This window comes from Mangifera indica, chromosome 3, assembly GCF_011075055.1.
Source record: "Mangifera indica cultivar Alphonso chromosome 3, CATAS_Mindica_2.1, whole genome shotgun sequence".
NCBI classification, from domain to species: Eukaryota; Viridiplantae; Streptophyta; class Magnoliopsida; order Sapindales; family Anacardiaceae; genus Mangifera; species Mangifera indica.
Genome location: NC_058139.1, coordinates 19,094,173 through 19,119,209, shown reverse-complemented (window position 1 = coordinate 19,119,209; position 25,037 = coordinate 19,094,173). Strand labels below are relative to the sequence as shown.

The following is a 25,037-nucleotide window of genomic DNA, read 5'->3' as shown; positions in this document are numbered from 1 at the left end:
AATTTAGGTATTCAGACTCAACAACCACTTTCATTCTTGCAAACTAGTTTCTACAGGAATGAATAATCTGATATGTTGGGTTAAGAGTGCTAACGGTCTGATTTTGCATGGTTTAAAAAAATTTTTAAACTAAATTAAACAAGATTTAAAAAATTTTAAACCAAACAAAAAAATTATTTACACTGATTTAAATTATTATATGAATTTAATAAAAATCATTACCTTTTGAATAGTTTAAATTTAATAAGTAATAATATAATTATAATTATATAGGATATTAAATAAATACAGCAAATGAATATGAAGTACATATTTAATAAAGATATAAATAAATAAATATATATATATATATATATATATATATATATATATATATATATATATATATATATATATATAAAATAAATGGTATACCTAACTACATGTTAAAAGTTTGTCAAATCTGGTTTCATATATATATATATAAATATAAAGGCTTTCGATTTAGTTCAATTTGGAAACCGTACAATTTTTTTAAAATTAATTTAAATTAAATTATTTTATAAATTAAATTAAACTAAATTATAATTTTTGAACAATTTAATCTAATTTTATGATTTGAATTAACCCATCTTTTTATCAGACAATTATGTCCAGACAGAAGTAACCGTAATTCTACAATTGGCATTGGAAAGTACTACTCCATACTATCAAACCCAACATAATATCAATTTATAAGGTAGACACAATTAGGCTACATTTGTTTAAGTATTAAAATATTATTTTAATAATTTATACCTTATTAATAATATTTCTTTGTTTAATTTACCAGATAATAAAATTTTTTTATTAATAATAATAATATAACAGATAATATAAAAGATAATTTAATTACTATATTTACATTAAATATTACAAAATTATCAAGATAATTTTGATTTTATTATAATTATTTTATTATTTATTAATTTTTTAAAATAAAAATTTCTTCATTTTCAATTAATATAACTAATAACATATAAAATATTTTAGAATAATTATATATAAAAAGTACATAAATAAAATAATATTTTATTATTATTTTGATACCTTTAACCGAATATAACAATTATTTATATCTTTTAAATTTTATAAAATTTGATTAAATATAGTAATAATTTATATTCAATAATTATCTAAATAACTTATTTTTAAAATAATTTTTTATTTTTGATAATAAAACATTTTTCAAACCAAATGCCTCCTTATTGGCATTGGAGATGCTCCACTCCACACAATCAAATCTAATAGAAAGACACTTTATAAGGCACACACGCCAATAAATGTCACCGCTCAATTAAAATTTCTCCACATATCAACGATTAAGTGCCGAAGGCATAGAGCTTACCAGTTAAAAAAGGCAAGGATCATTTCCCCAGTCACTATCAAGTCCTGCATCCTCGTTGGTATAAAAGAGATGCCTCAGGAAAACCATAAAAGCACTTCATAAAAGAAAGAAAGGGAAAAATGGCACCAAACATTTTTATTAATTAATTTGGTAGATTTATCAAATGTAATATAATTCCGCTATAAACCCCATATGAAGTACATATCACTAGTAATCAGCTTTTCTCTAGGTATTCACTTTTAACCTCAAATATTGTAGACTCTACCACTGTAAAGCTAATGGCCTGTAAACTGAAAAAGAATGTAACACGATTCTCCCTCTTTCCTACGAGAGGGCCTTTTAAGATTGACTGAGAAAGAATGAGACTAATACAAACAGTTGAACCGAAAAATAAAGTTAGAATCAAGTCAAAATAGACTCTAACCAATCCGATGCAAATTCATAAGCCACAAATGTTACAGCTCCTGCAGGTGCAGCTTTGACAGTTGATGGAACAATTCCCTTGTAAAGACCAGCCCAACCCTCTGACCGCAATATTTGACGTAATGCATCAAACATATTTTTATAAGCACGATTTTCGACTCTAGCACCATATTTTGGATGCCTCTGCAATCCCTCAATCTGCAAAAGCCAGAACGAGGAGAAAGTGCAGCATATGACTATATTAATTTGTGCTTCTGGGTTCACATTGTTCTCAATCAACTAATGAGCACAGCTTGAACACATCATGATAAAAACCAAATAAAAATATTGATGAAGAGACATAATTTACAGCATATGAAATTGTAGAAATGCAGAGATTAAACCTGGAATCGCTTTTTGACGACGTCAAGTGGATGACAGACAAGTTTAGCACATGTCCCAGACGCTATCCCACAGAGAAAAAGCTGAAAGCTTGAAGGAGTGTCATCTATACTAGCGGAGCTTGTGCTAGAAGATCTGCTCCGGTTCCAGGCCTCCAAGAACACAGTAAATAAATCTAAGTTAAAACACTACTCCAACAGCTAGTTTAAATAATGAGCAGAGAGATATATCCGCCAAGACTCAGCAATCAAAATTATGGTTTCTCTCCAACATTAACCGGAGAAAATTTGTTGAATATCAATCTGGCAAAATTCATGATTAGCTACAAAAAGCATAATTGCAATGCATGGTAAGCACACATGCATAAGAATTAAGAAATTTGCCACCTAGCATCAACTATGAGGAGTTAATGGCAAACATATAAGAATATAAGGAAACTAACAAAATATTTTCAAATACGTTAAAAGCATTCCATAGAATTTTGATATTTTAAAACATAATATCAATCCTAAACATGGAGTGTAAACCGTGCAAAGTCCAAAATAGTTCTCAAAACCTGGAAATGCAATCTATATACCCAGTTCATACAAATTCTCTTGAAAGGAAACCAGAGGCTTACCCTAGTCCAGCGCTTAAATGTGTCATAGGTGCCAAATTGTAGACCAGCATAAGGAGCAATCTCAACCAGAGTTGGTGACAATCCAGCATACAATCCTCTGAAGCCACGGGTTCTGACAATATCAACAAATGCAGACCTCATGGTTGGATACACCTAAATGTAGCCATTTACTAGTCAAATAATGCTCTTAAATGAACTCAGATGGCCTTAGTTCTTCTGTCAAACATTTAAACTGAGTCAAGGAATCCGTGTTTTTTTTTTTTTAATGGTTAACAAAACATAAAAATGCCTCTTTTCCTTGCAACTCACAATATGATAAAAAAAGTGCCAAACTGATCCCAGGAAAAAAAAAAAATTTAAACACAAACCTCTAATCCCATTTTGAAGTCAAATAGTAAACTTTGAGCACTTGGATAAAACATACAATGATTGAATGGGAGAGAGCATCTTATGGAATACCAAAATTAGCATTGAAAAAAGAAGAAAATTGTCTAAAATACTCACAAAAGAAAAATAACAAAAATAGGTCACATGTATAATCAAACTTAGATGTTAAAAGTTTCAAAATGATTGCTCTCAGACAAAACAGAAAAACAAATGATCATTGATTTCACTAACTTGTAAAGTTTCATATTTCAATTTGTCATGTTCAATGAATCATTCTGAAAACACAAAAAAGGGTCATTCAATCCAATACGTGAAACAATATACCTTAGGTTCTCCTTGTGAAGCTAATATTGTCCGTACGAGATCAAATGGATAAGATCCAATAGTAGCTGCACACCCAGCTAATGCTCCACTCAGATAGGACAAGTAAGGACTCAAATTGATGTGATTTTCTGTCAAACCAAAAAAAAAAAAAAAAAGTCACAAAATGTAAGAGTGAAGAATACAATAAATGCAAAGTACTTTGTTGAAAATTCAAATTGACAGCATTTGTGCCCTAGTACATCAGAATAGGACTGAAAATAAATTGACTCAACCAGCTCTTATTTCCAAGAAAAAGTAAGAAAGAAACAAGTTCACATGCACTACTTCAAGCACACAATTGGAGCTAGAATAAGCACTTAATCAAAGGTAAAACAAGGCAAAGTCTTGAAACTAACCACATAGAGGAAAATGAACCAGAATATTCAATCATAGTTAGTAGTTGCAATATCTACTATTATCCGGATTTAAAAATAAATACCTGCTTTAGAAGAGCCCGCTGCAAGTGTTTTTAGTTTGTGTAGCACTGTAAATTGTATGGCAGTGTATGGCATAACCATAAGTAAAGCAGGGACATTCCCACGCCAGAAACCCTACCACAAGCAACAATCTTGTATAGAAAAGGGAGCAAAATCTCCATAAAAGTAACTTATGATGGAGTCTAAAAATATTCTGAAGGCAGCAGTCCAATCTCATCAATTATCAACTGAAGATAACAAAAGTTAAGGAATAAACTACCATTTAGCAGGATAAGAAATCTGCGGCAAGAATTTATAGAATAAATTATAAAATTTAACAAAGGTGACTCATGCAGGTTTCTGTAAATTAATTCCAGATTTTAGCAGATAAATTGAGTAGCCTAAAGAAGTCCCAGCACAGCAAGTGATAGTTTCATTAGTAAAAAAGAATATAATCAATTTTGCCTAGGCTTGTTGCAGTAACTAAATAAATAGAACCAACATTGTACATAATACCAGTTGGCCATGAGAAAACAACTATTGCAGAGTTCATTGCCATACTAAAATCAGGTAGCTTAGATTACTTAATACCAATAACAAAAGATTCATCAACAAAGTTCCAAGTTACTAATATAAATAAGTGAAAGCCATATATAAGTCCATCCAGGAAACTGAAAACTACAAAGATGGATATAAACACACAACTTGAAACTGTATAAAGAAAAACAGACAAAGTGTTTCTTCAGAAATTGATATGTCATACCGGCAAACCTTCCTCTCTAAATATATCCTTTGTTGCTTGAAGCATTCCAGTATATTTTGATGCTGCATACATATTTTCACTCAGCAAAGCCCATGAAGTTGTGGGCTCCAATTGAACCTGTCAAATAATTGCCAGTACAATCACATATACAAATATAAAAAATGACTGCCAAAATTCCCTGTCTACCTAAACACAAAATCATTTTTGTCCCGCCAAATTTACTATTTGAGCTTTGCAGTCAAGTTTACTAAGGCACATTAACTCAAAAAATAAAGAGATTGAGGATCATAACAAAATTATACTATGAATTACCAAAACAGAAATTCGTGACTCATATCAGTTTCTTCCAAACAAATAAAACAATATGCTATCCTGTGCACCAATATGCCACATAAAGTAAACCTATATTCAGATCAGAATCCCAGGAAAAAATTGATACTCCAATAACTCAACAAATCTCTGAAAACAAAAGAACAAGAGTTGAAACTGGAATTCCCACTGAAACCTACACTTTCTCAGAAGTAAGAATAAATCCTCAGGCAAATTATCAAATGAATTTGGACAACTGACCCAATGTTGTATGAAACAAAAACAAATTACTATAACTAAAATCATAGATATCTTACGAGTTCAGATATATAAATAGCATATTGTTGCGCAATGTCAAACTAACTAAACTGTATGTTTCTCATCTAACATCTAATGCGAATAAACAAGTTAAACAGAAGTAATATAATTAAAGTAAAATTAAAAGGACCTGGAATCGGATCTTAATAACATCGAGAGGGGAAGTAACTGTGCGTGAGATGGCACCGGCAACCGCCCCAGCAGTTGAATCAATTAAGGCACGTTTAAGCTGTCCCGGCTCCTCCATCGCCGAGCACCAAAGCCCTCACTTCTCTGAACTTAAAATACAACCTAACAATAACAATCAAAACAGCACACCAAACATGTGACAAGTGTCAAAGTCAACGCAGGGCATATTAAACATTAACATTTAGAAAATAAATTTACCACCGAAACGAACCAAAAGAAGAAAAACGATATAAAAACCTTGAAATAGGAAGGAAAGTTAGGGTTTCACGATTTAACACAAACGAAACTCGGCGAATTGTCAGAAAGAATGGCGGCCATTGAAACTGTATTCCATTTGAAAAGAGAGGAAAACTTTCTTCCCTTCTTCGTTTTGCCGCCTTATTGGATTTGGCTTCACTGCGAGGACTCGAAGAAACTGGGCGAGGGGAAGAATTTTAAAAATGAAATTTCCAAATCAGTACTTTAAAAAATGATATGAATGAGACTCTTTATATATATATATATATATATATATATATATATATATATATATATATATATATATAATAATTAAATGGGATAAAATAAAATATCTAAGCATGTTGTTACATTTCAAGGGCATTTTGGCGAATGCGTCAGTTCTTCATGTATCCAAAACTAGAATGTGTCGAGAACCGAATTTGAAACTTAATTTGCGCCCTGACTCGGTCAAACTCAGTAATCTTTACAGGGTCAAAGGGCTTATTTCCATCCAAAGTATTTTGTTTTTCCTGTTTCTATCTTTTTTTTTATTAAATCTCAAATACTTATTCATAGACAGTTAAAATTAATAAAACTCTAATATTTTAAAATTTTATCTCTTTTTATTCTCCTAAACCCTAAAAAATAGCAATCTCTCGCTTAAACCATATTTTGAAAAGTAGTCATTTTTCCCTTATATTTATTTTATTATCTGACGACATCTCCAGTGCTTCTCCATTAACATCTCCTTTCTTTTTTTTTTATGGTTGCTCCCTCAACATCTCTCTCTTTGATTGGCAATCCTAAACCCAATGGAACAACGATATTTTGTTAAGAAAGACGATATTTTCATCTTCCCCTATGACGTTGGGCTTTTTTCTAGCATCAAACGAAGTCATCCAAGGGTACAAATGAGAGAAGTTTGGTCGTCGAAGCAAGAGGAGGCATCGAGAGCTCTTCATTGCTAGCGATAGTGTCAGATTTGACGTTGAAGATCTGAAAACTAAACTTTAGGGGAGAAATATCAAACTTTTAGTTTTTAAGATTTAGGGAAGAAAATAAAATAAAATTTTAGTTTATTTTTAATATTACAGATAAAATAACGATTTTGCTCTTAAAATCATTAACTTTAACTATTTATTAATAAGTATTTGAGATTTTAAAAAATAAAAACTTAAAAAAATGATATACTTGAAGTGGGAATAAATTCTTCGGCCTTCTTTATAATATAATTTGAAAAAGAAAAGGTCACACAATCTTGTCTTTTGTGTGAAAAAGAAAAGTTTCGTTGGTCTTTATTTGGACCGTAGATAGTGGTTTTCTTTGTCACAAACTTTATCTACAGTCTGTCACTCTTCCACCATTTTCTTGTCCAAAAACTAATTTTATTAATCACACCAAATCCTTGAAATCTACTGAGAAGAATTTCAGATAACATGCGGACCCAACAAATTATTACATAGAGCCAAAATATTACACGAAAGAAATTCTATATCATTAACTTCAACAAGGGTTAAATTAAGAGATAACAAAAAATGAGAGGGAATGAAAGAGAAATCAACCATTGGTTCATAAATGCAAATAAAATCGAGCTTATGAATTTTATATAAACTAGAAAATTCCATATGAGAATGTCGATTGTTGATACCTTGTATGTTATAGTAGAACATGGATTGTATGTGTCATCGAGATTGGATTGGAAGGAGAGGATAATGGAAGAGAAAGATTTTTTGTTTGATTTTTCTCTGTTTGTATGTTTTTCTTGAGTGGGATAGCATATGGGATTAGAAGAAAAAAAGGGGAGCAAATATGAAATTGGAGTTTGTGAGGAAGAGAAAGGGATTTTGTGTTTGGGATTTAGCAAGGACAAGTGGGAGATTTTGGACGAGCAACAAAGCATGCGAGAGGTTGTTGTTAAGTGGGATGACATTGCAGAAGAAGGAGAGATCATTTGAAACACTTTTTCATAAAGTAGGATATGAAGTTGTAGGTTGGTGATGTTGCTCTTTGTAGTGACAATCGATGTAGCATCAAATCCAACCACAAGAACGGCGGGGATGTTGGCCAGATTGGAAAGGCTAGTGAAGAATGAAGGGTTCTAAGGTAAAAGTGACAACTTTGGTGGTGGTTGGGAGTGTGACCAGGTTGGATGTTGTGGGAGGGGGTAGGGTTGATACGGTCGATAAGTTGTTTGTTAGGGTTTTTTAACAGTGATGGTTGGGCGGCGAGAAAGTTGCGGTGGAAGCATTGTGAGGGTTGGTGCCGATGGTGAATAATTCAATTAGGAGTAATAAAAGTAGGTTAATATGGTAAATTTCAAAAAAGGAAGAACAATTAGAGCTAATCTAATTATTACAGTCTCTACATGCGTTAAACACGTGATTTACACATTAAAAAGGTTAAAAAATTATTAGGTAATTAACCTATATTAAAATTAAAAAATGAAAACAATTGACGATTTCATATTGATTTAGGTTATGTTAGTTCAATCCGAAAATTGTTTAGCTCTAGTTAAAGTTAAAAAATTTGATATAATTCTAATTCAAATCATATTAAAATTGAAGACTTTAACGTAAAACCTAAATTGATACGATGAAAATATAATATAATAACATGAACTATTAAATCTATAATTTAATAATTTTAAATTAAATATAAAATAACAATAATCACTTGTAACAAATTATTACATTCATCTTACTCATTAATTGATATTCAGATAAACATGTCAACAAGTTACATTTTGGAGCCACTTCTCTGAAAATTTACCTGCTAAATCTTCTGCCTGTTATGTGGCAAAGAGTCCTTGCATTGTAATTGCTCGAGACCTACCTTGTGCCTTGAAACCACAAAAAACAAATAATATTATGCATACTCATTTTGAATAAATAAATAAATATATACTTAAGTATATTATTATACAATAAGATGTCATTTTATCTTTAATTCAAAATTATTTAATTATATGATAACACACATAAAATATATACTCATTTATATACTTAAAGTGCAGGTCAAAGGACCTATTACCACCCAAAGAACCTATTACCACCCAAAGATTATTGTTTTCTTAAGTTTTCACTCTTTAACTTTGAAAATTTTTTTACTCACTCATAAGCTGTTAAATATTTTAGTTTTAAAGGTAAAATCGTTATTTTCTCTGTAATATTAAAAATAACATAAAATTTTCTTTTCTTTTCCTTCTTTAAACTCTAAAAATTAATGTTTTCCCCTTAGAGTAAGTTTTAAAAAATAACATTTTTCTCCCAAGGTTTGGTTTGCATTGGCCAATGCCCTTTTTGGCAACTTCTTCCTCTTAAAGCTTTCTTTTCCTCATATGGTCTCTCTCTCTCCCCATATCTCCCTCTGGTTAGCTGTCCAAGGTAGAAGACGAAGATGGGAAGATGAAGCTCTTAGTTTATTGGGGAAGACAAACTTTGTCTTCCACCTTAGATGAACGGTCAGGAAGGAAATATTGGGAGAGAGAAATCGTCGAAAGAAGAGAAAGCCTCAAGAGAGAGAAGTCGTTGGAGAATGCAAACCAAACCTTAGAGGAGAAAATGTTATTTTTTCAAAACTTTGTCTAGAGAGGAAAATCATTATTTTCTAAAGTTTAAGGAAGGCAAGTGATAAAATTTTAAAATTAAAAGATTTTGTTAAATTTAATCATCTTTGATTAGAAAAAATAATTTTTTAAAATTAAAAAATAAAAACTTAAAAAAACAATAATCTTTGAATAGGAGTAAGTCCTCAACCTAAAAAAAATTTACCTAGTTTTATTGAAAAAGAAGAAGACTCAAACCCAATGAATATGCAAATGTTGGCGTAACGACGCTCAAAAACTGAATGAGCTGAAGTTATTGACTGCAGATGGAAGGCAGACAGCTGGAAGCTTCTGAAATCTGAGGGAAGCAATGAGATAAAAATGAATGTGGTAGTCCCAAAAAGGCTGACAAAACATATACCCAAGAACATGCAGTAGACTTCAACAAGGACTGTCCAACCTACAGTCATACAGATTTAATTCCCCCGTCAGCCAGCTCTGCTCTCTGTTTCAGAGCTTAAAGCAAGATTTCCACGTTTCAGGCTGCTTCATTCTGCTCCTCAAGTGTTTTGGAAATCCCTTAAATGTTAGAAAATTTTTTGAATGTAGGTAAACACTGATTTGATATTGGTTTAATTTAATAGAACTCAGATAAATACATGATACAGTCAATTAACTTCTATAGGTATTGTGATCATTTTTATTACATGCCCTATACACTTTGTTGAAAAATTCGGGTTACGATGATACAAATAGTTTATCGGGCTTATGACGAGAGTCTAATAAATTGTTATAAAAAAGATTAAGTCTCTTTTTGAATAATATAAACATGACAAATCATCTCATTAAAAATAGAATTATATAGGGAAGAAATATCAGTTTTATTAGATCGATAATTGATTTGATTTAGATGAATTTTACATTGACTATAGTGTATAAGTTTTGCCGAATTCTATAATTTATATGCAAATGAATTAATATTAGTTATTGAATTTAGAATTGATGGAATACATGAATGTATTTGTGAGAGTCTGGGTAGTTTAAATCTAACACAACATGCCAGGTTATATGAAACAAATGCTGTAGGCAGCCTATGAATATGCAGGAAAAAACAGATCATTCTTTCGCAGTGCGAAGGTAGAATATTAGCTGAAAGACCTGGAAGTTCCTGCCACAGAATTCTGTAAACGAATGAAGCAGCTTGTTTTAGGAAAATCCCCTTGTAGGGTTTCACTGGCAAAGTCCACGAGCATGGATAATTCTACCGAACCAAGGTCTACTTCACCTCAGCTTCCAAATGTCCATCCAAAATCATTTCTGAAGAAGCAACAGGTTGATCACCAGGTTATCATTATTCATGCTGACACCTTGCTGGGTGGAGCATTGACATCTCTAATGAAATGCTAAACCTTTTGATGAGGAGCCATTACAATGTCAATGATTTAAAGTGCTCAACGGGATATGTGCCTTTCAATCTCTGCTGTAATAAGCAGCAGTACAACGACGGTGAAATGGAGGAGCAAGTGTGAAATTAGGTGGTGAAAATATTTTGATATGTGCTAACATTAATTATGATTTTAGTTTAATATTTTTCTATTAGATTTAAATGTTTAAAAATTTATAAATTAATCTCTGAAAATTTTCAAACTCGTATATTTTAAACTATTATATAACCCAATAATTATAATATTATATTTACACTCACAATTTATTGTATTGTGTTCAATTTTTGGGGGTATAATTATCATTTTGAAAACTATTGGAGGTAGATTGAAAATTCAAAAAAATTTCATAGGACCCTCAAATTTTTTATGAATTTTTTATAACCCCAAAAAATTTCAAAAAGACCCCAATACTATAAAAAAAATCACAGTTTGCCCGCGATATACTATTTTACAACAAAGATATTATTATCTACAGGGAGAGAGGAAGAAAATGTGAGGGTTAAAGGAAATGGAAATAAAAAGTTTCTTTTATAATTTGTATATTTAAAAAGTTATTTTTAATTTTTGTTATTTTAAAGTAATAATATAATTTTGAAAAATAAAATAGTTGAGATAAAATGATAATTTTACTTCCTGATATTATTTCATTAATAAAATTTAATTTTGGATAAAAAAATATTATTTATATTTGATTTTAGATAAAAAAAATTATTTATATCAATTAAAGGTCAAAAAAGTGTTTTCGGGCCGAACCTTAGGTGGGAAAAGCAATTCACCCTTTCTATTTTAACATTTTGCAATACATTTTGTTGAGAAAATTATGCTGTAAATCCAAATTACAGAGGGGAGAGACTCATTATAGGTAAACAGTATCTATCTATATTTACCAATTTGACAGCTTTGTTTTCAATGGGTAAACCGTGGTTAACAAAATTTGTTAACCGTGGTTAACTTCCTCAGCTGATTACCTAACCATAGTTAATTCTCCGTATTCAAAACCCACTATATAAACTCCCCCCGCCCATCCACCCCTTCAAGATGCCAATGGCTTATCGTCCCTTGGAGCTCAACATACTCTACGCAAAAAACCTTAAAAATGTCAATCTCATTTCCAGGATGGACTTGTACGTCGTCGTTTCACTCGTTGGCGATCACTCAAAGAAGAAACAGAAGATCAAGTCCCGTGTGGATTATAATTGTGGGCCGAACCCCACCTGGAACTTCCCCGTGAAGTTCACCGTTGACGAGTTATTGGGCCAGCAGAACCGCCTGAGCCTCCAGTTCAAGATCAAGTGTACCGGTTTCCTCCGGGTTAAAAAGGTGGGGAAAGTCAACGTTCCGGTCAAGGACCTCTTGGACATCCCCGGAGATGTTAAAATTTTCACATCTCAGACTTATCAAGTGATGAAACCCTCTGGAAAACCGAAGGGTGAATTAACCTTTTCGTTCAAGTTCGGTGATATAATCTCGGCACCGGCTGCTGGAGCCGCCACCGTCTCCATGAACGTGAATGCAGGTGAGCCGTATGGGTCTTATGATAAAGGAAAAGTAAATACTGATGAGCCTGTTATGGCATACCCGGCGGTGATGGGATCCAGTTCGGCCCCTTACGGTGTACATGGGCCGTACCCACCACCGCCTGGCAAAGCGACAACAGCTGCTCCGCCTCAGGGTTATGGTTATCCTTATGCACCGCCTCCTCCTCCGCAGGGGTACGGTTATGGGTATCCGGGTCAGGGTGGATACGGGTATCCGCCAGTGCAACAACCGCCTAAGAAGAGCAAGTTTGGAGGAGGAATGGGAGCTGGGTTGATCGGAGGAATGCTTGGTGGTATGATTCTAGGAGACATTGTTTCCGATGCAGCAGATGACTGTTATTATGATGATTATGATGGTGGCTTTGATTATTGAATTTGTTCGGTAATTTAACTGTTTTAATTGGATTTTTTTTCTTTTAATTTTCTTTAAAGTATCGGATGGGATGGAAGGCAATGGAATAAATAGAGACCCACCGGATCATCGGATCGGGTATATCTTTAATTTTTATTTAAATTGAATTTAAATTATTTTTAATTTTAATTTGATAAATTCAAATTGGCTTTGAGTTTAATTATATTTTATTTGAATTAAATTCAAATTAAAGGGCGTTCAAAATCGACTAATTCCATATCCACCCCAATTTTTAAGTAGTGTTCTGACTAACACAATTAGCTTTTCTTCGTAGTATAATTTGTATCCAATGGCTAAAATTAGACAAATGTAGATTCTCAACTCAATTTTTAAATGGTTTGTGTCGTGGAATGTTTCTTGGACCCAATTATTTCGGTTGGACTTTGTCCATAAAATGACTAAAGAAGAGTTTGCAAAAGGTACCGTGTACCTATGATGATTGATATTGTGACAACAGATAATTTCCATTTTACCTCATACTTAACCTTTTCAATTTTTTAAAGTGATTTATCCCCTTTCAAATTTCTAAGGTTTACCTTCTCCAACAATGACAACCATATAATAAGATAGAAAAAGACAACGATCATCTCTTGACAGACGAGTTTTATTGTCAATGAAGAGATAAAGATGTCATCACGAAGCTTGTTTGCTAGAAGATAGTCGTCGTCTCTTTTCTCTTATTAAATGGTTGTCATTGTCGGAGAGAAAAATTAGAAACATTAGGGATTTAAGAGGAAAAAACTATTTTTTATAACCTAAAAAATAAAGTTTGAGGTAAATTATTAGTTTTAAAACATAGGAGAGAATATGATAAAATTATATTTTTTTTAATATTACTGGTAAACTGATGATTTTACTCTTGACTTTAATAGAAAATTCTAATAAAAATTGGGTAATGTGTGGGACTTAAAGTTTTAAAAGTTGGTAGGTAGGAGTAGAATTCACTAAACATTGGGTGGGAATATGTCTTTTGGGCATATTCTTACGTGGAAACAGCAGTCATTTGTAATGAAAGCAAACCATTCATAGATAGGACAGGAAGAAAAAATTACAAAAATTTTTGTGGAAACCCAAATCGGGAAAAGCCACGAGAAAGGTTGGAAATCAAAACCCTCTTGAATATCAAATATATAAATCAAAACCCTAACCATTCAAATAATTATCTCTCATCTCAATAATGAATTGGTGAACTGCATAATTTACATTTACGACAAAACAACTGTTTCGATTGAAATTTGCCCCTTTTTTATGGAATAAGCCTATCGATTTCAGATTGGAATGACCAAAAAACTTCTAAAACAATCAATAAACAACTGGTGAAATAACTTCATTTTGATTTAATTTGACGTTTAAAATGTCTTTTCATCTCACCCGAATGTTTTTTCGATACTGGAACTCTTGATTATTCATTTGGAATGCATATTCTTGAATTTGGGTCACCATTTCCGGCTATCTCTACCTTGACTCGAATAATCTATCTGCTTATTATGTTTGAAACTAATTTGTGCCTACATTTTTTGTTACCTTGCTGCCGAAAACTGACAATCTTGGAGGTGAATTCAAGAGAGAATGGACTTTGACATATCAATCTGAATAAACTATTTGTATATATATGTTTGTAAAATTACAACATTGTGCTGGTAAAACAAGTTCAGTAAAGCCAAAAATTTTATTATTGCAAATATCAGATTATGCATAAAACCCAAGAAAATAAAGATACAGTGATGCCGTTTTATTCTATAATATAATGACAGATCTACTATATTCCTAGCTCAATAGCATGCCTTCTGAAGCTTTAATGGTTGCAGGCCTGGCAGAAATCTCATTCCACCAAGCATTAACATGGGGACGAGAAGTTACAATGCTGGCTTTAGGAGTTTTCATGAAATATAAAAGAAATGGTACATGGTTTAAATCAGCCATGGTGTAAAAATCACCTCCCAAATATTTACATTTTGACAATCTTTCTTCATAGACATCAAGAACTTTCCCCAGTTTCTCCAGTCCATCTTCCACAATCATCTCATCAGGAACTTCCCCTCTTCGTGGATTCCTCACTAACTGGTGAATAAGTGCTTGCATTGGACCATTAAACTGGTGAGCCTCCACTTCCATCCAAGTCTCTGCAATTACAGACTCCTTTAGACTACTTGACCTTAACAAATCTGTTCCTTTGCCATTGTATTTCTTTGCCAGATACTTGCAGATGGCTCTTGATTCTGTCAGCACAGCAACATCATATAAGCTATGTAGCATAGAAACAGAAACACGGAAATGTGAAAACACTGAAACTTAATTTTTTCAAAAATATAAGAAACGGAAACGTGGGAAAATTCATTTTATAAAAAAAAAGTACAACCTGAATTTTTTTCAAAAACATAATGCTTTTTAGTAACAATAGAGTATGCATTTAACAAACTTAATCTATTAACTGATAACTAAATAAATAATATATATCAAATCTAATAAAACCGATTATTTTGAGTGTTTATCAATAGTTGGAAAAGTTATAAATAGAAAATCGAGAAGTTTTAACACGTTGGAGAGAAAAGAAACTTTAGATGTCAGAGAGGAAAAAAGATGAAATCATAATTAGAGTTTGAATTTGTGAAGGAGAGTGAAACATAAAATTGATTTTTAATCAATTTAAAAAAATAAGGGAAAGAAACACGTTTCATAATTTTTTATATTTCTGAAATGCTCCCAGAAATGCACTCCGTGCTTCCTAGCATATAAGAATTGCAAAAACAAATAATTGCTGTAAAGCTGTGATTTTACCAAAGAGTTTGATATCTTCGTCTTCCAGTGCAGGAATCTGCCCAAATGGCTGACAAAAACAATGCAACTTGTGTTAGATCTATACTGGATGAACTTTTGTGTATGGTGAGTAAGAAAAAAAATAGTTCTCTGTTCCTCACATTTAGGGATAAATATGGCTGTTTCTTGTGGTCGCCATTGTAAACATCAACAGGGACAAGCTCGTATTCGAGACCCTTTTCATGAAGGCAGAGAAGGACACGAATAGTGCAGGTGGACAATGCCAATCCATGAACTTTGATTGCCATTGAAACCAAAATTGATGGCAGAAAAAAAAAAAAAACTTGATGGGGTTTTTGAATCTGAAGGTTTGAGTTATATAGAGTTTGAGATTGTAAATGATCCATTGCTGCATATGTTGTCGTCTCTGTAAAGTTGTATTCAATTTCTGCCGGCATTCTTGTTATCTTTCTACCAGAAACAGAATCTTTACAGACGAATTACAGACAAAATGGCCGCTGAGATGTATCAATTTGAATAAACTATATGATTATGTTTATAGAATTAACAACTGGGAGAAACTCATTGTTATTATAAGATATTGGGAAGATCGAATTTAGCTGAACTGGCCTCCACGAGCCATCTTAAGTTGCAGGAAAATGAAAGTAACAATTCCCATATGCCAAGGTTTAAAAATAATATTTTTCCTACTAGGATTTACTCTTCAATCTCGGGCACTCCTCTGGCGATCTCTCCCTCTTTTAGCTAGTGACTTAAGTTGGGAATACGAAGCTCTTGTAACAATAAAGTTGTATTTGAAGGCAAACAGAAAGCTCTACTTGTAAAAAGTTGTACATAGATTTCAAGTGTTTTTTTTTTTTTTTGAAAGAAACACTTCCAAAATCTAAAGCATGTTTTAAAATTTTTAAATTACTCCCGAAACGTTTCATACTAGTTTCAAAGTATTTTTTGGTAACCAAAAAGTTTCGGAAAAGTAGAAACTCACCGAATGGTCGGTTTCTGTGCTTCCTAGCCGGGTATTAATGGATTAACTGGCTCCAGACCACCTATACTGCCATATGCATAATTTAAGTAATGCTGTACATCAAGTTTGTATTCCAACTTTCGCATCACTATTCAATTGCCACAGTATAAATCTCTTCAGAGCCACAGGATATCTTCTGCACTCCATCTTTAGTCATTTTATTAGGTGGTCAATTGACTATGTTCGATTTGAACTCAAACTAAATTCAAATTAAAAGATTTGGTTCAGTTTTAAAATCGAATCGAACTCAAACTAAGAGGTTTTCTACTCAATTTAGCTTGAGTTTGACTCGGAACAATAGTTTAAACTCCTAAGTCAAATTTGTATTTCAAATTTACAATTCATTTACAAAAAAATGTTGTTTTGTCCATTATTTAGATAAAATAATATCATTTTGTCAATGTGTCATAAACTCAAACTATGAATTTGAACTACAAATTCGAGCTATAAATTCGAATTGAACTGAATCAAACAATTTTTCATTTAAAGTAAACTTGTATCAACCTTAATTTTGGCTCGATAAACTCGAGTCAAACTATTTTTTATTTGAATCAAATTTAAACCAAGAAGCATTCAAGCTTAATTTGGTTCATGTCTAACCGTAATTTTATAGGCATGGTCCAAGTGAAACAATATGGTCTAGATAACATTCCAGGACACTAAAACCATTTTAAAAATGAATTGAGAGTCTACCATTGCATATAAAGGGGAGTTGAATAAAGCTTAGGCCATTGTATACACAAACTATAAAAATTCATGTTATTTTATGAGTCTATACATGATAGAGATGGAGACTAGTTAATCCATTCCCAACCATCCCATCCAACATTTAAAAAAAAAAAAAAAACCTAAAAAAAGTTCCAACTTTAACATCTAAATTACTTAATAAAAAGTGAACAAAATAAAAAATCAAAACCACCATCAAAACAATTTTTCTAGCTGACGATGCTTATGAAATGCCCGAAATACAACTCTAGAAGTGTATTTATCCTCTTGATTTGCCCATCTATTCCAGATGAAAGTTGGTGGGCAAATGAAGTGCAAATCCCATAAACTTGAACAATTATCTCCAAAATTTTCATATAGACCATGAGTCTTGATCACTAACAATGATTGTAGTAACCCTCGGTATGTGATCCACACATTCCAATTATCAATGCATAGCATGATTTGTTTAATTGTCTTTCAGTATTCTATAATAATTTTTTGCAAAGAAAAAGTAACAGAAGAGATAACGTAATTTTGAGAGTACAAAAAAAACAATCTATCTAAAAGTTACATAACTTCTTAATTAATATAAAAAGTAGTTGAGAATTCAAACTTTGAAATCTCAATTGCAATTAACTTCTATAATTGTCAAGGGTAGTAAAGTAATTTTTTCTACAAGGTTTAATTAATAATATATTTTAACCCTATTGGATTAGGTCAACCCATTATGAGTGGACCGGATCCAATATTTGGATAATGTTTTTGAATTATATATTGCTAAGCATGAGAACATGTGTTGTTTATATAGTTATGTACGTGTAATTTATTATTGTGTATTTGTTGGTCATGTGTAAGGTGAACATGTTGACTAAAGATCAATATATGAACTATGAGATGAATCCAAAGTATAATCTTTTCACTCACCTTGATGTCATGAATGAGAGATATTATGATTTAAAAGACAGAGACATAAAATTAACTGAAATAGAGAGGATATACAAACTACTATTTTCATTGCCAAATCATTGGACTCCTATAATTCCTAATCTTGTCCAGCACAAGAAATTCAAGAATTATTGACAATGTGTGGATGAATTACAATTTGCTGAAGAATACAAAATTATAATAAATATAAGAAAATCAACAGCTCTCTCCATTTTCCCAAATCAGCAAAGTATGAGGTATGCTGGTTATCACAAGCAATATAATAACTTTATCATAGATAAAGAAACTCCTAATATCGTTAGAGATAAAGAAAATAATTTTTAATAATCCGATTGGTGGATATCAAGTCCTTATAAAAATGAAGAGTGGCCGATTGTTAAGATGCCCTGTTTTAAATCAGAAAAATCTCAGGCCAAGAATTATTCAGAAGATGGTCCTAGTCATTGAAATGTTTGAATTTCATGTTTATATTTATTTTTATTTGATTTTTATTTTTTATTTTAGTAATGTTGTTGTAAATAACTTCTTTTGAATTATGGATATATTGAACTATACGTTGATTCAATAATTGTTTTTTACTGTTTATGAGAATCCTAAGATTGGTAGAATTTAATAACTCTCGTTTAGAATATACATTGGCGCAATTGGATTTATTTTAAAATATTGAATATTTGTATCATAGACGATGATTGGAAATATAGTAAACTTTCGACTTTATGTCTTATATGAAATATTTTAATTTTTTAATGCACAATTACAATAATAAAATGTGTAGATATCTTATTGTTGGTGTTGTGTTGACATATCTCTATAGTTATATAAATAATGGCTTCGAAAAACATTATTGTCAATTTGAATAAGGGAGAAAGACTGAATGAAGACAATTATAAGATCTTAAGAATGAGAATGCAATATATCCTAGATGAACAAGATGTCTTGGAGGCTGTTAATCAGGTTATGGAAAAGCTCCCTAACACAGCCCAATATAAGCGTGACATGAACACTTACAATGCTTAGAAAAAGAAAGATTCAATTGCTAAAGGAATACTTATTAGCTCATTGAATAATGAACTTATCAGTATGAGCAATTTAAAACTAAAAATACTATGTGGGTATCATTGATACAGAGGTTTGGAAGAATGACTGTCTCTAAATTGAGATAGTTAACTATCAAGTTTGATACGTATAATAAAGTTTATAATAAGACGATGAAGCAACATTTGAGGGAAATGTTAAACATGATAATTGAGCTAAAGAAGGTAGGGCATGACCTGATTGATGAACAATAAGTTCAAGCTATTATACAACTCTATCTGATAGTTGGGAGCACATAAAAGTCAATATGAGTCACATTGACAATATCAAGGCTTTCAATGACATTGCTCGTCATCTTAAACTAGAAGCTGAGCACCTAGAGACTGCTGGACCAAATGCTCATGCATATGTTTATGAGTCTAGTTCTAAGAAGTTTTCTGGCTACAAGCGAAAATGGTGAAAATCCAGAAAAGAGAAAGAGATTGCCCAAGGACCTATGAATAACAACAAGGAGTCCAAGCGCAAAAGAGGCAAGTGCACTAGAAAAAGAGATATGACCAATCTGACCTATTATAACTTTGGGATCAAGGGTTACTTCACCCATGAATACACGAAGTCGAAGAATGTATTGCCTTATCTTGTCTCAAATTGTGATATTTATGTTTCCAATATTGTTTTATTAACTGAATCTCATTCTATGTCAGAGCTGAGATTCAGATGGTCATCTAGGATATTAGAAAAACATTCGTGACACTACAAGGAGATTAAACAAAGGACACATATGACATTAACATTATTTGTGCTATGTATTCATAGGACATTAAGAGGTCACCTACTTACTAAGTATATTTCACTTATTGTGTTCTTTTATGTGGTTTGCTAGTAAGATTGTAAAGTAATGGAATGGCAACAAGGGAGCCAACATTTCAGCTCAATGTAGGGGCATTTTGGTCATTTTACATAATAGGTTGTACTTTTGTATTACTTTGTTTGTGAGATATATATATATATATATATATATATATATAGAATGACTTATTACACTTTTGGGATTGTAGAAGTGAATTAATTATCACGCATATTTATTATCATTGCTACGAATTTAAGTGAGGTAATCTCAAGTTATCACGTCTCTTCATATACTTATTCTAAGTAAAGGTATGTATTTGAAGAGAGGTGTTACACTTGAGCTCTAAAAAAGGTTATGTCAATTACCTTATATTCAACATTGAATATCTCTAAAAAATTTTGTCCAAGTCAATTTGGAGATGTCATTCAATTTCGAGGTCGTCCTTTGCCACACTCTAGTGTCTACTCGAAATAGGTAGGTGGCATATCTTATCTTCTCTGCGTTTATCATTGTGAATAAGGACATGACAATCTTGACAACTTTATCCATTCCTTAGTTACTGTTATTGCAGGATCATTCATGCAAACAAAGTTTTGTGGTTGGTAACATGCTCTTGTGCTTTCTTATACTTTGCTCCTTTAATTGCATCTTCATTAAAAGGAATTGAGATTGCTACCAGAAATTCCTCTTAAAACATTTTCTTACTTGATTAAGTCAAACCACATAATATTAGCATTTGCAATGTTATATACATCTAGTTTTTATCATCCAGTTAAGTATTTAGATCATCTTTGTTTGGATAAATCGTTCATTGTGAAAACAAACAATTTGTCTTTTAGACAATGAATGAGCGACACCAAGAGAGATGGTTAGGAAGGAGAGATAAGTAGGAAGAGTTGAAACGAGAAAATAGGTGGGAAGGACTGGTTGTTAGTTGAAATGGAGATGATAGAAAAAGAGAATAAAACCTTAGGTGAAAAATGTTAAATTTTCAAACATTGAGCAGATGAAATTATTAGTTTTTTTTTTTTAAATAAGAGGGAAAATAAAATAAAATTTTGGTTTTTAAATTTTTTTATAAATAATAGTTTTACTTTTAATCATGATAGAAAATTTTAACAGAATGGTAAATATTTAAGTTTTTAAAATTTCACGGATGGGAGTTTGGGAATAGACCAAACTTTGGGTGGGAATAAGTCTTTTGATCTTTTTTATTATCCAATTAAGTATTCAAATGATGTGTTATTATATGATTTAATATTACTTTATTTTTAATTTAAAATCACTTAATTATATGATAACATATCATTTAAGTATCTAATTAAATCAAACTAATTGTATGCAATTTTATGTATTAATATAGAACAATGCTATATGTACTCATTTTTAATATACAATTCATATACACAAATGATATGTCACCATGTGATTGATGTTGTTTTATCTTTAATTTAAAATTACCAAATTATATGATAACACATTAACTATATATGCGAATTGTGTATCAAAAATAGATACACATAGTTTTATTGATTAGTATATGATTAGACACATCCATGAGATAGGTTGGGTCGGGCCTTAGGCCCACACAATAATGAGCCTTTCGGCAAGACTGACCCATGTAATTTTTAAGGCCCAAGGTCTCACCTTATATATATAAGGTCGGGTCTTAATCAAACTACCCATTTAAACAATTTTTTTTATAAAATGTTTAATTAAAAAATTTAAATATAAACTATTTTTCAATTATTAAAACCAAAGACAATATCTCAAACATTTTATTTATAATCTCTTACTTGTGGTAAAAGAATACCGTGATTACATGATGAAAAATATTTTAAATTTATGATATAATACAAATAAATTAATTTACATATTGTATAATTACAAAAATAAATAAAATATATATAACATATCATTTATCTACTCATCTTCAATATCCAAATTTTTGAATTCATTTGACACTGAATTTATTTGTAATATTTTGTAATAGTAAAATTGAAATAAAAATGAAATTATAAACGCAAAAAATTATTATTTGTGAATTCAGACAGTTTTCGAAAGAGAGTTGATAAGATAAAATGAGATTGAGAATATAATAAAAGAATTGAAAATGAAAGATTTATAAATAAAATTGGAAATTTTTAAAAATTTGGATTGATTTATACAAAAAAAATAAAAAAAATATTTAAAAAAAACAATGGCAATAGCCATTGAAAGGTTCTGACCGAAGCAACCGAAGTTTCTACCATTTTTTTTTTAATTGTTAAACAGTATCAAGTTGGGATAAGTTGGCTCGTGAACCTAATATTAAAGCTCACAGTCTGCTCCGGAAGGTTTATGGGTTGGGTCCAATATATTACAATATCAGATTGAGCCTGAATTCCAGGCTTCGAGCCTGGCCCAATTGACATGTCATGATACATCATTTTAATTTTCTCTGTGGACGGTTTGTTTTCGTCTTATTCCGTCTCAATTTTGACGGTAGAAAACCATCAGGCCGGGATTTAAGTAGCCCAATAATTCCGATGAAATATTGGGCTTACATTTTTTTCATGGCAATCCACCTTCGGCCCAAAGAGAGTTTACAGAGGACTTAATAGACATTTCACCTACTTAAACCCTAATCAAACGACCGCATCAGTCAACAGCAAATTCCAAAAAAGGAGCACTGAAGCAAAACCCTCCTCTACATCTCAAAAATGCGCCCACTCGACGAAGCCGAAACGACCGCCGTTTTTGAAAAGCTCTTCAAGTTTACCGGCAACAACCTTAAGAACATTGTCGAGAATCCCTCTCACGAGGGACCCGATCCAAACCCGGGTCGCTACTGTTTCCGGCTCCACAAGAACCGGGTCTACTACGTGAGCGAATCGCTCGTTAAACGCGCCACGAACATCGCAAGGCCCAACCTGGTCTCTCTCGGCACGTGCATTGGAAAGTTCACGCATAGCGGGAAGTTTCATCTTACCATACAGGCTTTGAATTTGGTTGCGGCAAATGCCAGGCACAAAGTATGGATAAAACCCACATCCGAGATGTCATTTTTATACGGAAACCACGTGTTGAAAGGCGGATTAGGGAGGATAACAGACAGTATCGCCCCTGGTGATGGGGTGGTGGTGTTTTCGATGTCTGACGTGGCGCTAGGGTTTGGTGTGGCGGCGAAGAGTACTCAAGATTGTCGGAAACTGGACCCCAATGGGATTGTGGTGCTGCACCAGGCTGATATTGGAGAGTATTTGAGGATAGAGGACGAACTTTGAAGATAATTTAGGGCGTTCTGAGAGGATTTTTTTATAGGTTTTGTAAGTGTGGTTTTTAATTTTATTGGGTTTTTTTGTTATGATCGTTATCTTTATTGAATTATAATGAACTTGGGTTATGTTTAAAATGAAAAACATGCTGTATTGAATTTAGTATACATTTTTTTTTTCCTAATTTGCAGTCCTGAGCCTGATTTTGTGAGCTTTTGAGTTGATCTCATGTTTTGTGGAAGTTGCGCTGTTTGAGTATAATGAGTTTGGGATTGGCACTATTGGGCATTAATGTAATGTTGTGTTCAAACTCTTGGGAAACTTATTGTTGGTCCAGTTTTTATTTTTACTTCTCAACACCCAAAACGACTTCAGTGTAAATCGCTAAAAGCTTAGGTAATATGATGAGAAGGATTCATTTGGGAAGTTTTTGAGGTTTAAGGAGTTCTATGAGTAGATTTAATTTGGTTCCTAGTTATGTGAAGTTTGTTCTTTAAAGTATGGTTTGGATGGTTTTGTCATATCAGTTCTTATAAGTAATGTTTGGATGTATCTTTGACATGATTAAGTTGGTTACACTTATCTAGTCGAATCCCAAATGGAGGTTGTGTTTGCCTATGAGAATGTTTGGACATGATTTTATATAATGATTTGGGAATCCTCTGTGCTTCTTGTTGTATTGAAATGATTGAGATAAATATGTAGTTATTTTCTGGGTGTTGATTTGTTGATACTGTCTTTGCCATTTTGTGTCAAAAATATGAAGGTGCTTTCACAATTGTTCTCAAATTATTCACTTTAGCAGTTGTGCAGATGACTGTCTCTTATATGTGGAAACTTTTTGTAGCTTGTAGGCTTGTGTTAAGATTGAGTTGCTCTTTCTTCTGTTTGATTGGAGTTGTAGAGAGTAATCAGAGTTACGATGTTGTGTAGGAATGTAAACCCTTAATGAGCTGTACACAATTGCAGTTTACTGTGACATTCTATGATTCCCAGAGGAAATGAATGGCATTGCAGTCTAATGCCTTATTGCTGTTTGATTGTCTTTCTTATTGTGCTCATGGGCATGGTCCTTTGTCTTGTCATGCCTGAGAGTTCCATTTAACTTAAATTATAAACTATATTAACTCTAAATATCAGGTCTTCGATTTGCATGCATAAATTTTAGGCTTGGTTGATCTATCTTGCAATTTAATCATTGCTGGCATTCTACATCTGTTAATTGCTCATAATGTTTATATCCAGCCCCATGTATTGACGTTGCATACAGGTTATGAAAATAAAAAGTCAGCTATCTGTTTTGCCTTTTCACATTCGAAAGTTCTGGGGTTAAATTGTTCTTTCTCCTTTCACCATTTTATGTCATCCCTTTCACTTACAGGTTTTGTTGTTGATCCTGTAACTTCATGTGTATCTATCACTGCAGAATGGATTCGGATGAAAATGTGCAGCAGTTTATATGACTGTGCCTTTAAGCCACAAGGTGATGTGTCTGGAGAACAGCAATCACAATGCCTGGAACTGCATAATCACCCACATCATAAATGTAATATTAGCTATTAGGAAGAAGAGGCCAAAAGAAAATGTCGAGAGCATACGCTGTCCTGCTCTGCTGTTTCCATTGATTGACATGCATCTTCCTATTCGGTCATTATAATTACCAAGTTTTATCAGGTTTTATTATTAATCCCTAAGAGATGAGTTGATTTAAGAGTGATATTATATACACAAACAATATTTAACTTTGT

The 25,037-nt window shown here is 32.1% G+C and overlaps 4 protein-coding genes across 8 annotated transcripts; 2 read left to right on the top strand and 2 right to left on the bottom strand.

Annotated features, from left to right (window-relative positions):
* Nucleotides 1-1,479: 1,479 nt before the first annotated feature.
* LOC123210125 (mitochondrial thiamine diphosphate carrier 2-like) lies at nt 1,480-6,007 on the bottom strand. Of its 2 annotated transcripts, none has more exons than XM_044628343.1 (8): nt 5,772-6,004; nt 5,476-5,636; nt 4,719-4,835; nt 3,979-4,090; nt 3,501-3,628; nt 2,790-2,942; nt 2,173-2,322; nt 1,480-1,987 (listed from the first exon to the last, which is right to left on the bottom strand). In XM_044628343.1, exons 2-8 carry the CDS (start codon nt 5,590-5,592, stop codon nt 1,769-1,771), a joined length of 996 nt encoding a protein of 331 aa, XP_044484278.1. In that variant the 5' UTR covers nt 5,593-5,636; nt 5,772-6,004; the 3' UTR covers nt 1,480-1,768. The 2 variants fall into 2 exon arrangements, with proteins under 2 accessions (XP_044484278.1, XP_044484279.1); XM_044628344.1 differs by having other exon boundaries at nt 1,948-2,081; nt 5,772-6,007.
* Nucleotides 6,008-11,780: 5,773 nt separating this feature from the next.
* Nucleotides 11,781-12,794, top strand: LOC123212565 (protein SRC2-like). The gene has a single exon (XM_044631743.1). It carries the CDS (start codon nt 11,781-11,783, stop codon nt 12,651-12,653), a length of 873 nt encoding a protein of 290 aa, XP_044487678.1. The 3' UTR covers nt 12,654-12,794.
* A 1,659-nt stretch (nt 12,795-14,453) lies between these two features.
* Nucleotides 14,454-15,757, bottom strand: LOC123210236 (glutathione S-transferase F13-like). The gene is made up of 3 exons (XM_044628481.1): nt 15,611-15,757; nt 15,471-15,519; nt 14,454-14,911 (listed from the first exon to the last, which is right to left on the bottom strand). Exons 1-3 carry the CDS (start codon nt 15,755-15,757, stop codon nt 14,460-14,462), a joined length of 648 nt encoding a protein of 215 aa, XP_044484416.1. The 3' UTR covers nt 14,454-14,459.
* A 6,912-nt stretch (nt 15,758-22,669) lies between these two features.
* On the top strand, nt 22,670-24,959 carry LOC123210494 (60S ribosome subunit biogenesis protein NIP7 homolog). 4 transcript variants are annotated; one of them, XM_044628880.1, is made up of 2 exons: nt 22,670-23,340; nt 24,716-24,959. In XM_044628880.1, exon 1 carries the CDS (start codon nt 22,735-22,737, stop codon nt 23,296-23,298), a length of 564 nt encoding a protein of 187 aa, XP_044484815.1. In that variant the 5' UTR covers nt 22,670-22,734; the 3' UTR covers nt 23,299-23,340; nt 24,716-24,959. The 4 variants fall into 4 exon arrangements, with proteins under 4 accessions (XP_044484815.1, XP_044484818.1, XP_044484814.1 ...); XM_044628883.1 differs by having other exon boundaries at nt 24,671-24,959; XM_044628879.1 differs by lacking the exon at nt 24,716-24,959 and adding an exon at nt 24,137-24,311.
* Nucleotides 24,960-25,037: the final 78 nt, after the last annotated feature.

Bases quoted from the DNA above. Each gene is read 5' to 3' on its own strand.
- LOC123212565 (XM_044631743.1), top strand. From the start codon at position 11,781: ATGCCAATGGCTTATCGTCCCTTGGAGCTCAACATACTCTACGCAAAA.
- LOC123210125 (XM_044628343.1), bottom strand. From the start codon at position 5,592: ATGGAGGAGCCGGGACAGCTTAAACGTGCCTTAATTGATTCAACTGCT. The intron at 3,629-3,978 runs GTATTTATTTTT...TTGGTTTGACAG, and splicing joins AGCGGGCTCTTCTAAAGCAG to AAAATCACATCAATTTGAGT. The intron at 1,988-2,172 runs GTTTAATCTCTG...TGGCTTTTGCAG, and splicing joins TCGTCAAAAAGCGATTCCAG to ATTGAGGGATTGCAGAGGCA.
- LOC123210236 (XM_044628481.1), bottom strand. From the start codon at position 15,757: ATGGCAATCAAAGTTCATGGATTGGCATTGTCCACCTGCACTATTCGT. The intron at 15,520-15,610 runs GTGAGGAACAGA...TGTTTTTGTCAG, and splicing joins AGCCATATTTATCCCTAAAT to CCATTTGGGCAGATTCCTGC. The intron at 14,912-15,470 runs GTAAAATCACAG...CTGTGCTGACAG, and splicing joins CGAAGATATCAAACTCTTTG to AATCAAGAGCCATCTGCAAG.
- LOC123210494 (XM_044628880.1), top strand. From the start codon at position 22,735: ATGCGCCCACTCGACGAAGCCGAAACGACCGCCGTTTTTGAAAAGCTC.